The sequence below is a fragment of the Cordyceps militaris genome (assembly GCF_000225605.1).
Source record: "Cordyceps militaris CM01 unplaced genomic scaffold CCM_S00002, whole genome shotgun sequence".
Classification (NCBI taxonomy): domain Eukaryota; kingdom Fungi; phylum Ascomycota; class Sordariomycetes; order Hypocreales; family Cordycipitaceae; genus Cordyceps; species Cordyceps militaris.
The window spans coordinates 352,506-365,569 of NW_006271970.1; the positions used below are offsets into that span (position 1 = coordinate 352,506).

At 54.4% G+C, this 13,064-nt stretch overlaps 8 protein-coding genes across 8 annotated transcripts; 6 read left to right on the forward strand and 2 right to left on the reverse strand.

Moving 5' to 3' along the window:
• Positions 1-126: 126 nt before the first annotated feature.
• On the forward strand, positions 127-896 carry CCM_02053 (uncharacterized protein; the record flags this gene model as incomplete). The annotated part of the gene is made up of 4 exons (XM_006667207.1): positions 127-134; positions 188-309; positions 363-798; positions 860-896. 4 exons carry the CDS (start codon positions 127-129, stop codon positions 894-896), a joined length of 603 nt encoding a protein of 200 aa, XP_006667270.1.
• Positions 897-1,440: 544 nt separating this feature from the next.
• On the forward strand, positions 1,441-2,106 carry CCM_02054 (pyridoxamine phosphate oxidase family protein; the record flags this gene model as incomplete). The annotated part of the gene is made up of 1 exon (XM_006667208.1): positions 1,441-2,106. One exon carries the CDS (start codon positions 1,441-1,443, stop codon positions 2,104-2,106), a length of 666 nt encoding a protein of 221 aa, XP_006667271.1.
• A 402-nt stretch (positions 2,107-2,508) lies between these two features.
• On the reverse strand, positions 2,509-3,971 carry CCM_02055 (NRPS-like enzyme, putative; the record flags this gene model as incomplete). Its single annotated transcript, XM_006667209.1, has 3 exons — positions 2,509-3,521; positions 3,598-3,728; positions 3,793-3,971. 3 exons carry the CDS (start codon positions 3,969-3,971, stop codon positions 2,509-2,511), a joined length of 1,323 nt encoding a protein of 440 aa, XP_006667272.1.
• A 238-nt stretch (positions 3,972-4,209) lies between these two features.
• Positions 4,210-5,858, forward strand: CCM_02056 (dimethylaniline monooxygenase, putative; the record flags this gene model as incomplete). Its single annotated transcript, XM_006667210.1, has 5 exons — positions 4,210-4,343; positions 4,397-4,519; positions 4,569-4,839; positions 4,895-5,041; positions 5,100-5,858. The coding sequence occupies 5 exons, from the start codon at positions 4,210-4,212 to the stop codon at positions 5,856-5,858; spliced, it is 1,434 nt and encodes a 477-aa protein (XP_006667273.1).
• A 977-nt stretch (positions 5,859-6,835) lies between these two features.
• CCM_02057 (FAD dependent oxidoreductase) lies at positions 6,836-8,162 on the forward strand (the record flags this gene model as incomplete). The annotated part of the gene is made up of 3 exons (XM_006667211.1): positions 6,836-7,066; positions 7,123-7,269; positions 7,335-8,162. The coding sequence occupies 3 exons, from the start codon at positions 6,836-6,838 to the stop codon at positions 8,160-8,162; spliced, it is 1,206 nt and encodes a 401-aa protein (XP_006667274.1).
• Positions 8,163-8,279: 117 nt separating this feature from the next.
• CCM_02058 (tyrosinase, putative) lies at positions 8,280-9,590 on the reverse strand (the record flags this gene model as incomplete). Its single annotated transcript, XM_006667212.1, has 5 exons — positions 8,280-8,503; positions 8,556-8,932; positions 9,004-9,100; positions 9,163-9,440; positions 9,493-9,590. The coding sequence occupies 5 exons, from the start codon at positions 9,588-9,590 to the stop codon at positions 8,280-8,282; spliced, it is 1,074 nt and encodes a 357-aa protein (XP_006667275.1).
• A 494-nt stretch (positions 9,591-10,084) lies between these two features.
• CCM_02059 (uncharacterized protein) lies at positions 10,085-11,018 on the forward strand (the record flags this gene model as incomplete). Its single annotated transcript, XM_006667213.1, has 4 exons — positions 10,085-10,331; positions 10,385-10,492; positions 10,551-10,666; positions 10,722-11,018. 4 exons carry the CDS (start codon positions 10,085-10,087, stop codon positions 11,016-11,018), a joined length of 768 nt encoding a protein of 255 aa, XP_006667276.1.
• Positions 11,019-11,665: 647 nt separating this feature from the next.
• CCM_02060 (uncharacterized protein) lies at positions 11,666-12,395 on the forward strand (the record flags this gene model as incomplete). Its single annotated transcript, XM_006667214.1, has 3 exons — positions 11,666-11,762; positions 11,819-12,087; positions 12,138-12,395. The coding sequence occupies 3 exons, from the start codon at positions 11,666-11,668 to the stop codon at positions 12,393-12,395; spliced, it is 624 nt and encodes a 207-aa protein (XP_006667277.1).
• Between the last annotated feature and the right edge of the window lie 669 nt (positions 12,396-13,064).

A 13,064-nucleotide genomic window follows, 5' to 3' on the forward strand; every position in this document is an offset into this window, starting at 1 on the left:
CATCGGCCATTCTCATGCACTACTGTAGTTGTGTAAGAAGAGGAAGTGCTTGACACAGCGCCGTATACGAGTAGATTGGCAGTAATATGCGCATATCACGCTCATAAATTGCGCTCGTGAATCTATATGCGCTCGTGAATCCATATGCTTATCAATCCATATGCGCTTTGCTGACCAGTCCGGCCAGTCCGGCTGCCACTCTCCTGGCATGGCTATATCATGGGCTCATCAGTAGAATTGTTCACTACATCGACTCTAGCATCAACTGTGCTTTGGAAACTGTGAAGCGAGTAAAACCCAGTTCGCCTCGTGAGTTATCATTCCGATGCTTGATATGCATAGCTGACATCCTGGCGCAACAGTCCATACTTCGCCTTGCATCACTCCTACGAACAGCTTCAAATCGAGCAGAATGAAGGTCATCATTGGCCTTGTCGCTCTTCTTGAGTTGGCAGGAGCCATACCATTGGTCGCAGAGCCAGATACCGCACTCAAGAGCGATATCGCTCTTCAGAGCGATACCACACTTGAGAGCCAAGCAGCCCAAGGTCTCCCAAGCGGCCTTTGCATCTACAGCTTTTGCAAGCCTCTCAAGTGGATGGGTATAAGCGAGAAAAGCTACACAAACTGCAAAGCAACTTGTAAGATACCGGGTAAAATGCTGAAGGCTAGTTGCCCTCCTCTTTGCCAGGAATTGGTTGGTAAAATTCCTCTTGTGGGTGGCGCAACCGCTGCCATTTGCACAAGAATGTGTGAAGCGCTTTTCGATGATAAGGATCCCCCCCCCCAGTCCTGCTAGTAAGTCATCTGTAAGATGGCTTGCAGTTATTCGTTTTTTTCTTTCCATCTTGTTGTTAAGCTTCGGTCGTTGTATGGAGTTCTCCATTGGAGTTTAAGCTCGGCCGGCCGTAGCGGGCTTGTATGTAGCGAAACAAACTCAATTAAAATTTCTACTAAGGAGCTACCCACAGCTAATACTTGGAGACGTTTCAAGTTAAAGGACAAGGGAAGCCCTAGCGTTAGGTCTGTATGAGCTGGTATAAACTATGTGACGTTCTATCACAAGACAGCCATTGCAGTTTACTATTCAACAATGCGCCACTCTGCCTTATTAACTCACTATAGAAAGCCTGACTCAAGTACCACAAGACTGCCGAATGTGTGACGTATGGGGACCTAGATGACGAGACGCGGCCGTTTGGCGAGTAGCAAGAGGATGGTACCTGGGAGGCCGACTCACAGAGTGAGTACCTTGCGAGATGCTGTGGCCAGGACAGACTGGTGCACAAGAGCGATCATACAAAATCTCCGCCGGCAGATGAGGCTGGATTGAGAAAGCTCCGGGCGGCAGGCACGTCAAGAAATCTAACTCGGCCAAAGTATGTGTTCTGGTGTAAATCAACGGGGCTTTGGGCCTGGTAGAGCCCATGGTCCCCGCCCATGTCCACGCAAAAGAACCTTAGGCATACAACATGGAGAAAGTGGCGTATGCGGCGTGATGCACCACGTCTGCCCACCATCCTCGATCCTCGCGCCTCGCCTCTTGTGACTTTTGGCGCGGCGACGCTCGTCTGGGCCGGACTCAATTTCCAAGCGGGTGGCATTCACCAACGCTCAAACGACCGGCCGCTCATCACAGAAAGATCGCACCTACGGAAGACAATGAGTCCACCAGGTACCACGCTCTCCGACAGTCTGAGAGAATGGGCCCTCAGCCAGACCGTTTTCTTCGTGGCTTCGGCGCCGTTGCGAGGCCGCCACATCAACATCTCGCCCAAGGGGCTGCCCGAGTCGTCCCTCGCCGTCATCAGCCCCAGCCAGGTCGCCTATCTGGACTCCATCGGGACCGGGTGCGAGACCATCAGCCACGTTCGCGAGAATGGCCGGGTGACGATGCTCTTCTGCTCTTTTGACAAGGTCCCCCGCATCCTGCGCCTCTACTGCACGGGCGTTGTTGTTGAGGTCGACGACCCCGACTATGGCCTGTGGCTAAAGACGATGTCTGGCAAAGACTTGATGGCCGCTCGGGCCATAATCGTGCTCAACATCTTCAAGGTCCAACTACTACAACCCTACACAAAAGCGTTTTGCACGGGAGTCAACTGACGACTGGCATCGGACAGGTGCATGTATCGTGCGGCTTCGGTGTGCCGCTACTCGGACTAGATCCTGATGCACCGCTACACGATCCTCGACCACGCTTGCTCACACGTCCGCGGCTGGCGCAGTTCGCCCAATATACCGTCGATAGAGACCAAGCGCAAGACTACAAAAAGAGGCACAATGGTAGGAGCCTGGACGGCCTCCCAGGGCTTCATTCTGCTCTTCGCGACCGTGGTGACAGTATTTGGTGGGCCGAGTGTAAAAACTGGCACACCCGGAACCAGCCTACGCTAGAACTGGTTCAGATGGGCATAATACTCGTGTTGTTTCTCCTTTTATCAAGTTAACTAGCCCTCCAAGCGAAGTCTACTTTGCATCGCCAAGAGAGTGTTGTAGAACCTAGGCTCATTTGCTCTTCTCAGCTGCCCATGACGGCGATCTAACCTCGGATTGCATCTCCGCGAGGACCAAGTCAAGCTCGTCGCATAGAGTCTCAGCCTCCTGTACCGTATTATAATGAACAATGCTCACCCGAATCAACCCATCGCTGCTTTCCGGCTTCAGGACGTCCCGTGTCGGACGAGGCGCCAGACACTCCCCCGCCACAATGCGGACCCGATTTCTCGCATTGATGCGGGACACGACATCCCCCGACTGCTGACCGCGGACCTCAAATGTGATGATGGACACGCGCTGCGTCGGATCCGACACGCGCCGCCCAAAGACGCGGTAGACGGCCGGCTTGCTGAGCAGGTGGTCCAGCACGATCCTGGTCAGCAGCGTCTCCTGCCTCACAATCGTCTCCCAGCCGACGAAATCCTGCAGATAGCGGACAATGGGGCCACACATGCTCTGCATCTCAAACGAGGGCATGCCCAGCGCGAGTTTACCGTCGAGCGAGCCCGACGGAACAAAGAAGTGATTCAGACTCGTCATGTACCGGTCCTGCGCCCGGCGGCTGGCATACAGCGTCGCAAGATGGGGCCCAAAGACCTTGTACCAGCTGAAGCAGTAGAAGTCGACCTCGAGCGCCTTGACGTCTACGGCCCGGTGCGGCACGCACGCCACCCCGTCCACCATGAGCATGCAGCCCGGGGTTTGGTGGACAAGACGGGCGACCGCGCGGATCGGATGGATGCTCCCGATGACGTTGGACACGTGGTTGCAGGTGACGATGCGCGTTTTGGGCGTCAAGAGCTGCTGCAGCCTCTCGAGGCTGAGACGCGGGTCGTCCGGGTCGTCCTGGTTCGGCGACCACCACTTGATCGTGGCGCCCAAATCGCGGGCCAGGCGAATCCAAGCGCTGGCCATTGCCTCGTGGCACAGAGTCGAACAGACGATTTCGCAGTCACTACTCAACAACGGCTTGAGGGAAATGCCGAGTAGGCGAAACAAGCAAGTGGTTGACTGACCAAATGCTAAGAACCGAGGTGTCCATCAGAACGCGCAACAGAAGAAAGCTGTGGCGTCTGTGGCCAGTCCATATTTACTTACTGATTTCATCTGTACCAGCATTCAGGAATCCAGCTACTGTAGTCTTGTTCTTCTGGTATGCATGTATCGCCTCCATGCTCTTCGTGTCTGACCCTCCAGGCATTGGCATCGACTGCATTAGCTTGCTGGCGCTGCATTTACAGTCAGCATACCTCAATTACCATGTCGCATACCGAGACAAAGACACGCGTATACCTTTCTATTGCGTCCTTTAGAACAACAGTCCCTGCAGCATTATTGAAGAGCGCCGTTCCCTCGGGTAGACCCGGAAATCGAGCTCTGATCTCGTTGATGTTGACGGCGTTTTGTGGACTCGTGTCGAGGAGATCGTTGACATTTCCACTGACGCCATTGTGAGAGGTCGCAAATGCCATTGTAGGTATCTGAATGTATATTTGGTAAGCCTTTTCCTGAAAATACTGAGAGTATCCGCCGTCACAAGCACGAACCATTGGAAAAATATTTTGGCTCCCCCTCCGCTGGGCCTGCGCCAAATTGGCGCCGAGGTGCCTGACCTCAGCGCCGAGTCCCAACTTAGGGAAAATCGCACTCGAATCGCTGCAATTTTCGTATTGAAGCTGAAAAGCCATTCGGGATCTCCAATACCGAGCAATGACGATATCCTCACCCCGGCGCGTCGCCATCCTTGGCGCGGGAGCGAGTGGTGTATTTTCAGCTGCCCATCTCATTGCCTGCGGTATCGAGGTTCAAGTGTTTGAGCGCAACGATGCCTCTGGCGGCGTCTGGTACATTCGAATCCCAATTGCGTGCGAGAATGATAGCGGCTAAGGGAGACCAGGCTGTATGATGAGAGACCATCCCTTCACCCACCTTTTCCTTCCATGAAGCCATCGCAGGCCGATGCGCCGGGGCCGGGCCACAATGATGCCGAAGATATCGCTCTCCGACGTGCTCCGCCAGGGTAAGTCAAGGGCTAGGACAGAAACTTCCAAGACTAAGCCCGACAATAGGCCGTGCTATCAGAATCTCCGAACAAATGTGCCCACACAGCTCATGGCGGTTTCGCTGCTCGGCATGCCGCTGTCTACCCCCGAATACGTATCGCATGAGAGAGTTCTTGAATACATTCAGAACATCGCTTTCAAACATGGCGTCCACAGTGCCACAGTCTACGGTGCGCGGGTGGAGGAGGTCAGCAAGGTCAACGAGAAATGGGTCGTGACATGGACGACAGAGCCGAAACCCCATGAAAACGGCCTCATGGAGGTGGAGCATCAGTCGGTATGTTGAGGAGCTGAATATGGATTGCATACTTGCTCATCTGCTGCTCTGAAAGTCCTTTGACGCAGTGGTGGTAGCGACGGGTCACTACCACGCCCCTCGTGTCCCTGACATGCCCGGCCTCTCGAGAACCAGGGAGCTTCATCCGTCTCGAGTCATGCACTCGAAGCAATACAGACGCCCCGAGCGCTTCTGCGATAAAGTCAGTTGCTTCAAAAAGTACGAAATTCGATGACGCTGACGCGGGGGGATTTTGCAAGGTTATTCTCATGATTGGCGGAGGCGTGTCCTCGGTCGATATTGCCAAAGACATGACCGCGGCACGACACATATACCAAAGCACGAGAAACAGCGGATTTGACCTAGACCCTCGAATGCTGCCCAAAAACGCAAGTCGCGTGGCCGAGGTTGTCTCTCTGCAAGTCGACGACACCGACCATGTTCTTGGCGACGACGAGCCACTGCCAGTGTCGGCCACAATGTCCGACGGGCAAGTTCTGCGTGGCCTAGATTTTATAGTATGCTGTACCGGCTATCACATCAGCCTTCCTTTCTTTCCGCATCACCACGACGACAACATGCGGCTCCAGGATGCCAACGATGTCATCTTGGTGACGGACGGCACCCAAGTGCACAACCTCCACAAGGACATCTTCTATATTCCTGACCCAACGCTGGCCTTTGCCGGGCTTCCCACCTACACCTTTACGCATTCCGTGTTTGACTTTCAGGCAATCACCATCGCTCAAGTCTTCTCTGGTGTTGTCGACCTGCCAAAACAGACTGACATGCGGGCGGAATACGAGGACAAGGTAAAACAGGTCGGTCTGGGTAAACAGTTCCACTCTCTTCTTAGCAAGGAAGAGGTTTACGTAAATGACCTTGTTTTGTGGATGAACAAGGCGAGAACTGGTCGCGGCCTGGTCCCAATTGATGGATTTTCCGCAAATTGGTTTGCAGCAAAGGAGCAACTCCGGAAGCGGTACAAGGAGCAGTCAAGAACTGGAGAATTCTCCTGATTGGGCTGAGGCGCGATTTTGGACAAAATAGTTAGGCACTGCCAAAAGTCTAGAGTTGAAATACACAAGGTTGCATGTAGGTACGCCACGACAAGCAGCCACTAAAGTCGGAAGCACTGGGATGCATTTGGAGCAACCAATTAGTGTTCCGTACGGCGCCACACATGAAAGAATAGTATGAAGATCAAATTCAGTCTAGTATTTTGAGTCTTAGCCCTGCCATCCTCAGTTACCAAACTGGTGTCGTACTTTGACAAGCCTTGGAACTGCAGGGTAACTAGTGAGAGGTTGGCGGCGCCTACGTAGGCGCCAATTGTCGTAAATGAACGGGAAAGGGAATTTCCCTTGGAATTTCACCGTGTAGGGTGATAATTGTCTGTTAGTGGATTGATAGAGAGATGTAGCAACGCAACCAATCCCATCCTCCTTGAGCCCTAGCAATCTGCTCCGCGTCCACCCGATCATGCAGCGGTTGTCGTGCGGGGAGCTGAAGATTCTCCGGGGACTTAATTTGCCTAACGAGTACAGGCTCCTTGAAGTTTATCCAACCACCCATACAACCACGCAAAATGCCACGAGTGGCCGTCGTCGGGGCCGGGATCAGTGGCGTTGTGAGCGCGGCGCATCTCCTCCGTGCCGGACTCGAGGTGGTTGTGTTTGAGAGAAGTAGCGAAGCTGGGGGAATATGGTAATTTTCTCACAAAGTACGATGCCATTCAAATTCATAGTTAAATCTTGTCTAGGATACACAGTAGCGAGACGGCGATTGAACCACAGTACCCGTGTGTAAAGCCCGAGGATGCAGATGAACTACCGGGTCCCGGAGAAATATCCACGAGCAAAGAAAGACGACGACTGCTTCATGCGCCACCCGGGTTCGTTTTGAGCCATGTATACTGCGCATCGAACACCTCCGCTCATCGTTTCCTGGCAGGCCTTGCTATGACAGCTTACAAAACAACATTGACACGCCGCTCATGCAAGTCACGCTCAACGCTTGGCCAAAAGGCACACCGAGAGTCGTGAGTCACTCTGTGATCAAGGACTACATCCAGGAAACAGCTGCAAAGACGGGAACAAGTGCAGTCACGGTGTACGGCGCGCTGGTGACGCGCATGTGGAAGCGCGACTCGGAATGGTGTGTGCAGTGGGCGCTCTTTGAGGAAGACGACTGTGAGGCTAAGGACGCGACAGAACAAAATATTTGGGTAAGTGACTTGATTGAGACTGCAGTTTGGTGATGATGATGATGACTTGGAAACAGACTTTTGACGCAGTGGTGGTCGCATCTGGTCACTACCACGCCCCGCGGATTCCAGACATCCCCGGCCTTGCTGATGCCAAGGCTCGATATCCTACACGGATAAAACACTCCAAGTATTTCAGAAATGCCACCGAGTATGAGAACAAGGTAGCCACGGAAACTGAGCCAGCCGGCAAAAAGCAAGAATATGTATGCTAATGGCGCTACGTCAGGATGTGCTCTTGATAGGCGGTGGTGTATCATCCACAGACATTGCCAAGGACATTGGCCGTTGCGCGCGCAGCATCTTCCAGAGCACCAGAAACGGCATGTCCGATATGCCCGCCAGTGTGCTCCCCAAGAACGCGACGCGGGTGGCCGAAGCGGTGGCGATTACCGTCGACCCCGCGCCAACGACGGCGCTTGACGGCGCGCCCTTCACCATCCACTTGAGCCACGGCGCTGCCATATTCGGCATCGACAGCATCATCATCTGCACCGGCTACCAGTTTACGCTGCCCTTTTTGCCGCAGTACCACGACAGCGCGGTCGCGCCCGCCGCGGCCGGCGACCGGCTCCTCACCACCGACGGCGGGCAGGTGCACAACCTGCACCGCGACATCTTCTACATCCCGGACCCGACGCTGGCCTTTGTCGGGCTCCCGCTCTTCTCCAGCACCTTTTCGCTGTTTGAGTTCCAGGCCGTGGCCGTGGCCGCCGTCTTCGCCGGCGTCGCGCCGCTGCCGCCCGAACCCGCGCGACGCGACGAGTACCGGGAGCGCGTCCGGCGAAAGGGCCTCGGGCGCTACTTGCACGCCCTCAAGGAGGAGGAGGAGGAGTACGTGCGCGACTTGGTGGAGTGGGTGAATGCGGGCAGACGGCAGCACGGCATGGAGCTGCTGCAGGGACACACGCCGACGTGGAAGAGGGAGAAGCAGCGCGTGAGAGAGGCGATTGTGAGGCTCCGCGCTGCTCGGGATGGCGAGAGAGCGGCTGCAGAGGTCGAGGCTGGTCAAGCCCAGGTGGAGTGTGTGAATGGGAACGGGCACAATGCGTTCTGATTGTCACCTACGAACAGCCTCAATACATAGTTCCCAGTTCTCGTCTTCGCCTGATGAAGATGTACTTTGGTTCATTCGCGTACTACTGTGCATTGGTATATTTATATCCTGTAGAGCTCAATACTTGTAGCAGAGAAACCCTCCTTCGGTATTCATGACCTTGGCCACGGGCATGTCCTCTGCGAAGCCCCCATACAGTAAAACGTCGTCCAAGGAGGCATGGCCGGTCGAGTTGAACATGTGCTTGCCCTCGTACTCAAACAGTCGCACCCCGGGACGCATTTGCTGCCATCGCCACCAGACCCTATCTAGCTGTGCGTGATGCACATAAAAGAGAGGATCTTGGTCGCCCTCGTTAGCAAATCGGATCTCCATGGATGAGACATGACTCACCATTCGCAGCCGTCATGGCTTGAAAGTCTCCATTCACAGACTGGTGGAGGGAGCCGTGCAGATAAATCTCCAACTGCCGCGCAAACCCTTTGTACGTGGGCTCCCGCAGTATCTCGCCCATCTTCTCGGGCTTGTACGCCTCGCCGGACAGGCGTCCCATGGTCTCGCCGTCGTGGAAGCCGCGCGCGAGGCAGTGCTGCGTAAATGTGTGGTTGTACAAGATGGGACGGAGATGGGCAAATGGCCCGTCGAGGACGCAGCGCCCGTCCCCGACGACGACGGGCCCGCTGGGGTCGCCGTCGCCGCCGAAGCCATCGTCGCTGCTCCAGATGGACGAGTTGGCCAGATCCATCCAGTCCAGAGACCAGTCCCAGTACCTGCAGGAGCAAACACAGTCAGAAAAAAAAAACATTAAATAGATATTCAAGAGAGCTGCGACTGGACGCACGGGATATGGCCTTTGAAACCGGCATGCTCCCGAAGCGCCGCTTCGTACAGAATGAGCGTGTACCGATGCCACGGAAGAAACGACGCCGACCGATGGGCTTTGCTTGCGTTATACAGTAAGCACAGAATCAAGACAGCAGGACAGGGCCGGCACACTCACCCCATGATCCAATCGCCCCGTGCAACACGGCAAAGTCATCGTACACAGTGCCGTTCTCCCGCCACCTGGACGGGACCTGTGCCAGCACGTTCACGGCGCGGATGAACTCGCGCTTCTCCGCTCGCGTCAAGGCACGCCATTCTTGGCGGATCGTTGGATCCGTGCAGGCGGACGGCGCGGGACGGCGCACGCTCGCCATGGCCGCGAAGAAGACGGAGCACACCACGGCGGCAAGCACGAGGCCGGGTAGCGTGGCCAAGACGAGCCGCCAAGCTGAGCTTCCAGACGTGTCAGCTCGATAGCCGGGAATAGAGACTTGCAAAAGCTTACAATTTGGCCTCCCTTTGCTCTTCCTTGTCCGCATCGTTGGGGAGTGTGTACAGCGCCCTGTATCCTTTGAGCCGTGCTTTTAAGCTTTCTAAGCCCATGTTTCAGCAAGTGCGCGAGGCTCGCAGACTTCGGCAAAATTGTCACTGGTGCTCATTCGTACGACTTGGATTTTTCCATGAAAATGGTGACGGCCACCGAGTCCAGCAGGTGTTGTGCGCCTCACTTACAAGTTGGCGCGAGCGAGATGCAGCAACGGCTATCATCGGGGTGATTATTCTGCAGGTCCTACGTCATGCATTGCTGATTCTACTGGTATAGCAGTCCCAATACTTTCTTCGCACCCGCATTTTCTGGTTTGATGCAGATCTGCTTAGTTGCGCCAGCTTTGGCGCGAGCGGCCTCACTAGATGGGTCGCCGATGACTGGTCCGGGACCCCGGCGCCGGTCTCTCAGCCGGTTTCTGTATTCTTCTAGTTATGCGGGTTTGCATAGTCCCAGATCCTGGCACTATCTAAGACCATCCACGAAACAATATATCCAACCACTCAGATTCGCAGTTGAAGCTGCTTCTTTGCCAACCTCGTCAACGGCCATGTCGCGCTCATTCGACAAGGACAGCTCCGCTCGCGCATCGAGCGAATTCCTCATCGAGCACCAGGCGCGCCCGCAACGCCCGACGCGGCAGCCATGGAGCATGCGCAAGGCGGTCTTTGTGACTGTGTGCATTTTGGTCGGTAGTCTGGAGCTCATCGTGCTCGAGACAATACTTGTCCGATGGGGCGAAGCAAGAGGGTGCCCGCCAGCACTCCTCAGCGAGCTCAACAACCTCGTTCCGAATTGTACATTTCCAGGAGAGACTGCTCAAGCTTGGCTAGTGGCTAATATTATATAGTTCCTACAACACCTGTCTTGTTCCGAAAAGACGCCTTTGCTACGGTGGACCACGAATCCGAGCAGTCGAGAAACATCACCAGGGATAATTGGCTATCCTACATGCCGAGTGAGTGGAAATCTGAAATGCGCAACAGCTGTCTAACAATTAAAATTGCAATCATCAGAGGGGAATGGGTTTATCGCTGTGAATGACTCGGCAAAGTATCAGCTCCCGGACCCCATCCCGTTTCTGGGACAGAGTGCCTACTCCATCGCCGTGTTCCACCAGCTTCATTGTCTGGTACGTGGCTCCGCTTCAAGAGGGCACATTATTGGGCTCTGATTTTATTCTATAGTATACCATTATGGACATATACAACGACTTGACCAGCGAGCGACCGGCTGGCCACGTAGACCATCATCACCATGGCCGAGAAGAGGCCAGCGCGCATCACCATGTGGACCACTGTTTCCGGTATCTGAGGCAATCGTTGCTCTGCTGTGGTGATACCGCGTTGGAAGGGCAGGACCCAAACACGAACAAGACAGGCACCGACGGTACCGGGGCGGTGCACATGTGCAAGGATTTCGAAACGATTCGATCGTGGGCTGAGGATCACAGACTCGTCAACAACAAGGATGCGTTAAAGTAGAGCTAGTTGGCAATACCGCTAGTAGAAGATATCATGTTTCCCATCCTAGGTGCTTGCTTAAATTGAATGCACTGCACTTGTTTGAGTAGTACTCTCACCTAGCACACAGGGTTGATTCATTCAGCGGATGTCCTTGGAGCGATTGGCGTCACCGTATTCGCACTCGGCGCCGGGAATACGACATTACCGGTGACAATTCAAAAGAGTCTCTTCGCAAGCAATCTGCAAGGCCAGCATGGCGCCGCGCCAAATAGTGCAAGTCTTTCCCTTGGTCCTGGTACTTTGGCGCCTCGCTCACGTCCCCACCATCAAGCATAGGCGCGCCATCACGACGAGCGACACCGGCTGCAAGTCGCGCTTCGCCCAAGAGATAATGCCAAACCGTCCTAGCATTGAACTTGCGACCGGCGGAATAGTCCTGGAGCGAATCTTTGGCAGCCCAAGCAGCAACACGAGAGGACTCTACCAGTACAATGTTTCCAAAAACGACCAAGTACAGCATCGTCAATGGCGACTCGCTACGGGCCTCACTTCTACCAGATGGGGTAGAAGACGCGGATTTTGCTGCCTTAAGACCCGTTTCTGGAAGAGAAAGGGAAAACACGTGCAGATTCTTCCGATTGACCGCGCCCTGGTTGATCAGCGTCATGCTCGCCTTGACGAATCTGCTCTTGCTTGCCGCATTCATCAAGCAGCAGCTGCCAGGAGAGTTTGGGTCGCAGAATTCATGGAGGCCGCCTGAGGGTACGTCAAATTCTTCCACCTCATCCTCCTCCATCGCTGATCAAAGTACTCCACAGTCACGACCACTTCGCTGTTCGAGTTCAAGACGTTATACGGAGACCGCCTGAGCAACGAGTCGGAAACAGCATGGAATGCGCTGATGCCAGGTGATCCCCATTCTATTCCTTCTTCTCACCATACAGTCTCCTCTGACCAAAATTTGCTAGTCGGGCGCGGATTTGTCATCATAAAGAACGACACTGCAATCCCCGACCAACCCGGCCTCGACCAATCGGTAGCCGAGCAAAAGGCCATGGTGTCCGTCTTCCATCAGCTACACTGTCTTGTAAGCGCTTTCCTGTCTCCTGTCGTGATAGACAATTAACAGCCCAATAGTACATGACGCGGGAAGGGTACTACAGCGCGCTCGAGGGCAGACGCGGCCAAGTAAGCAGCGCCCATTTGATGCACTGCTTCGACTACTTGCGGCAGACCATCATGTGCTTTGGAGACACGACGCTCGAGTGGCTTCCAGCGCCTCCGAGGGACAATGGAAGCACGGGCTGGGGATTTGAGCATAAATGCCGTAGCTTTGATGCCATCTCACATTGGGTGGAAGAGAACAGGCTGAAGACGACACATGGAATCCATTAGGCCTGGACAATCTACTCCGATTCAAGTCTCAACTCATATAAACATGACGAAATTGCATAGTAATAATTGTATATTTTTACCTGACCTGTGCTGATTGTGCGGTTGTAGCCTCTGGAGGAGGGCTAACTAGCGGCTACTTGGTACGAAGACGACATGGTCTACTTGGACCAGCTTGACTAACCGGATCACAGGCCAGCACTATTTCTATGCTGAATCCAGTCAATTGAAAGAGTGGGCAGTTTATTGTTGGTAAAAGGTGAAACTATCGACTCTATTTGGAGACGCCACTGCAGACCTGCGTGTGCTCAGATACTGACCCAGTACGTCGTCAAGCAGTACTGTCTGTCTCACTGATCAACCCCAATGGCATAGTCCTCCACAGAGCCTCTCTTGTCGACAGCAATAGCATAGTCCTCAACACTGCCGCCTCGCTTGTCGACGGCAATAGCGTAGTCTTCCACAGAGCCTTGCTTATCAACAGCAATGGCGTAATCTTCCACAGAACCTCGCTTATCAACGGCGATAGCATAGTCCTCGACACTGCCGCCTCGCTTGTCGACCCCGATAGCATAGTCCTCAACACCGCCGCCTCGCTTGTCGACGGGAATTACGTAGTCTTGAACAGGACCACCTCTCTTGTCGACAGCAATGGCGTAGTCCTCCACAGAG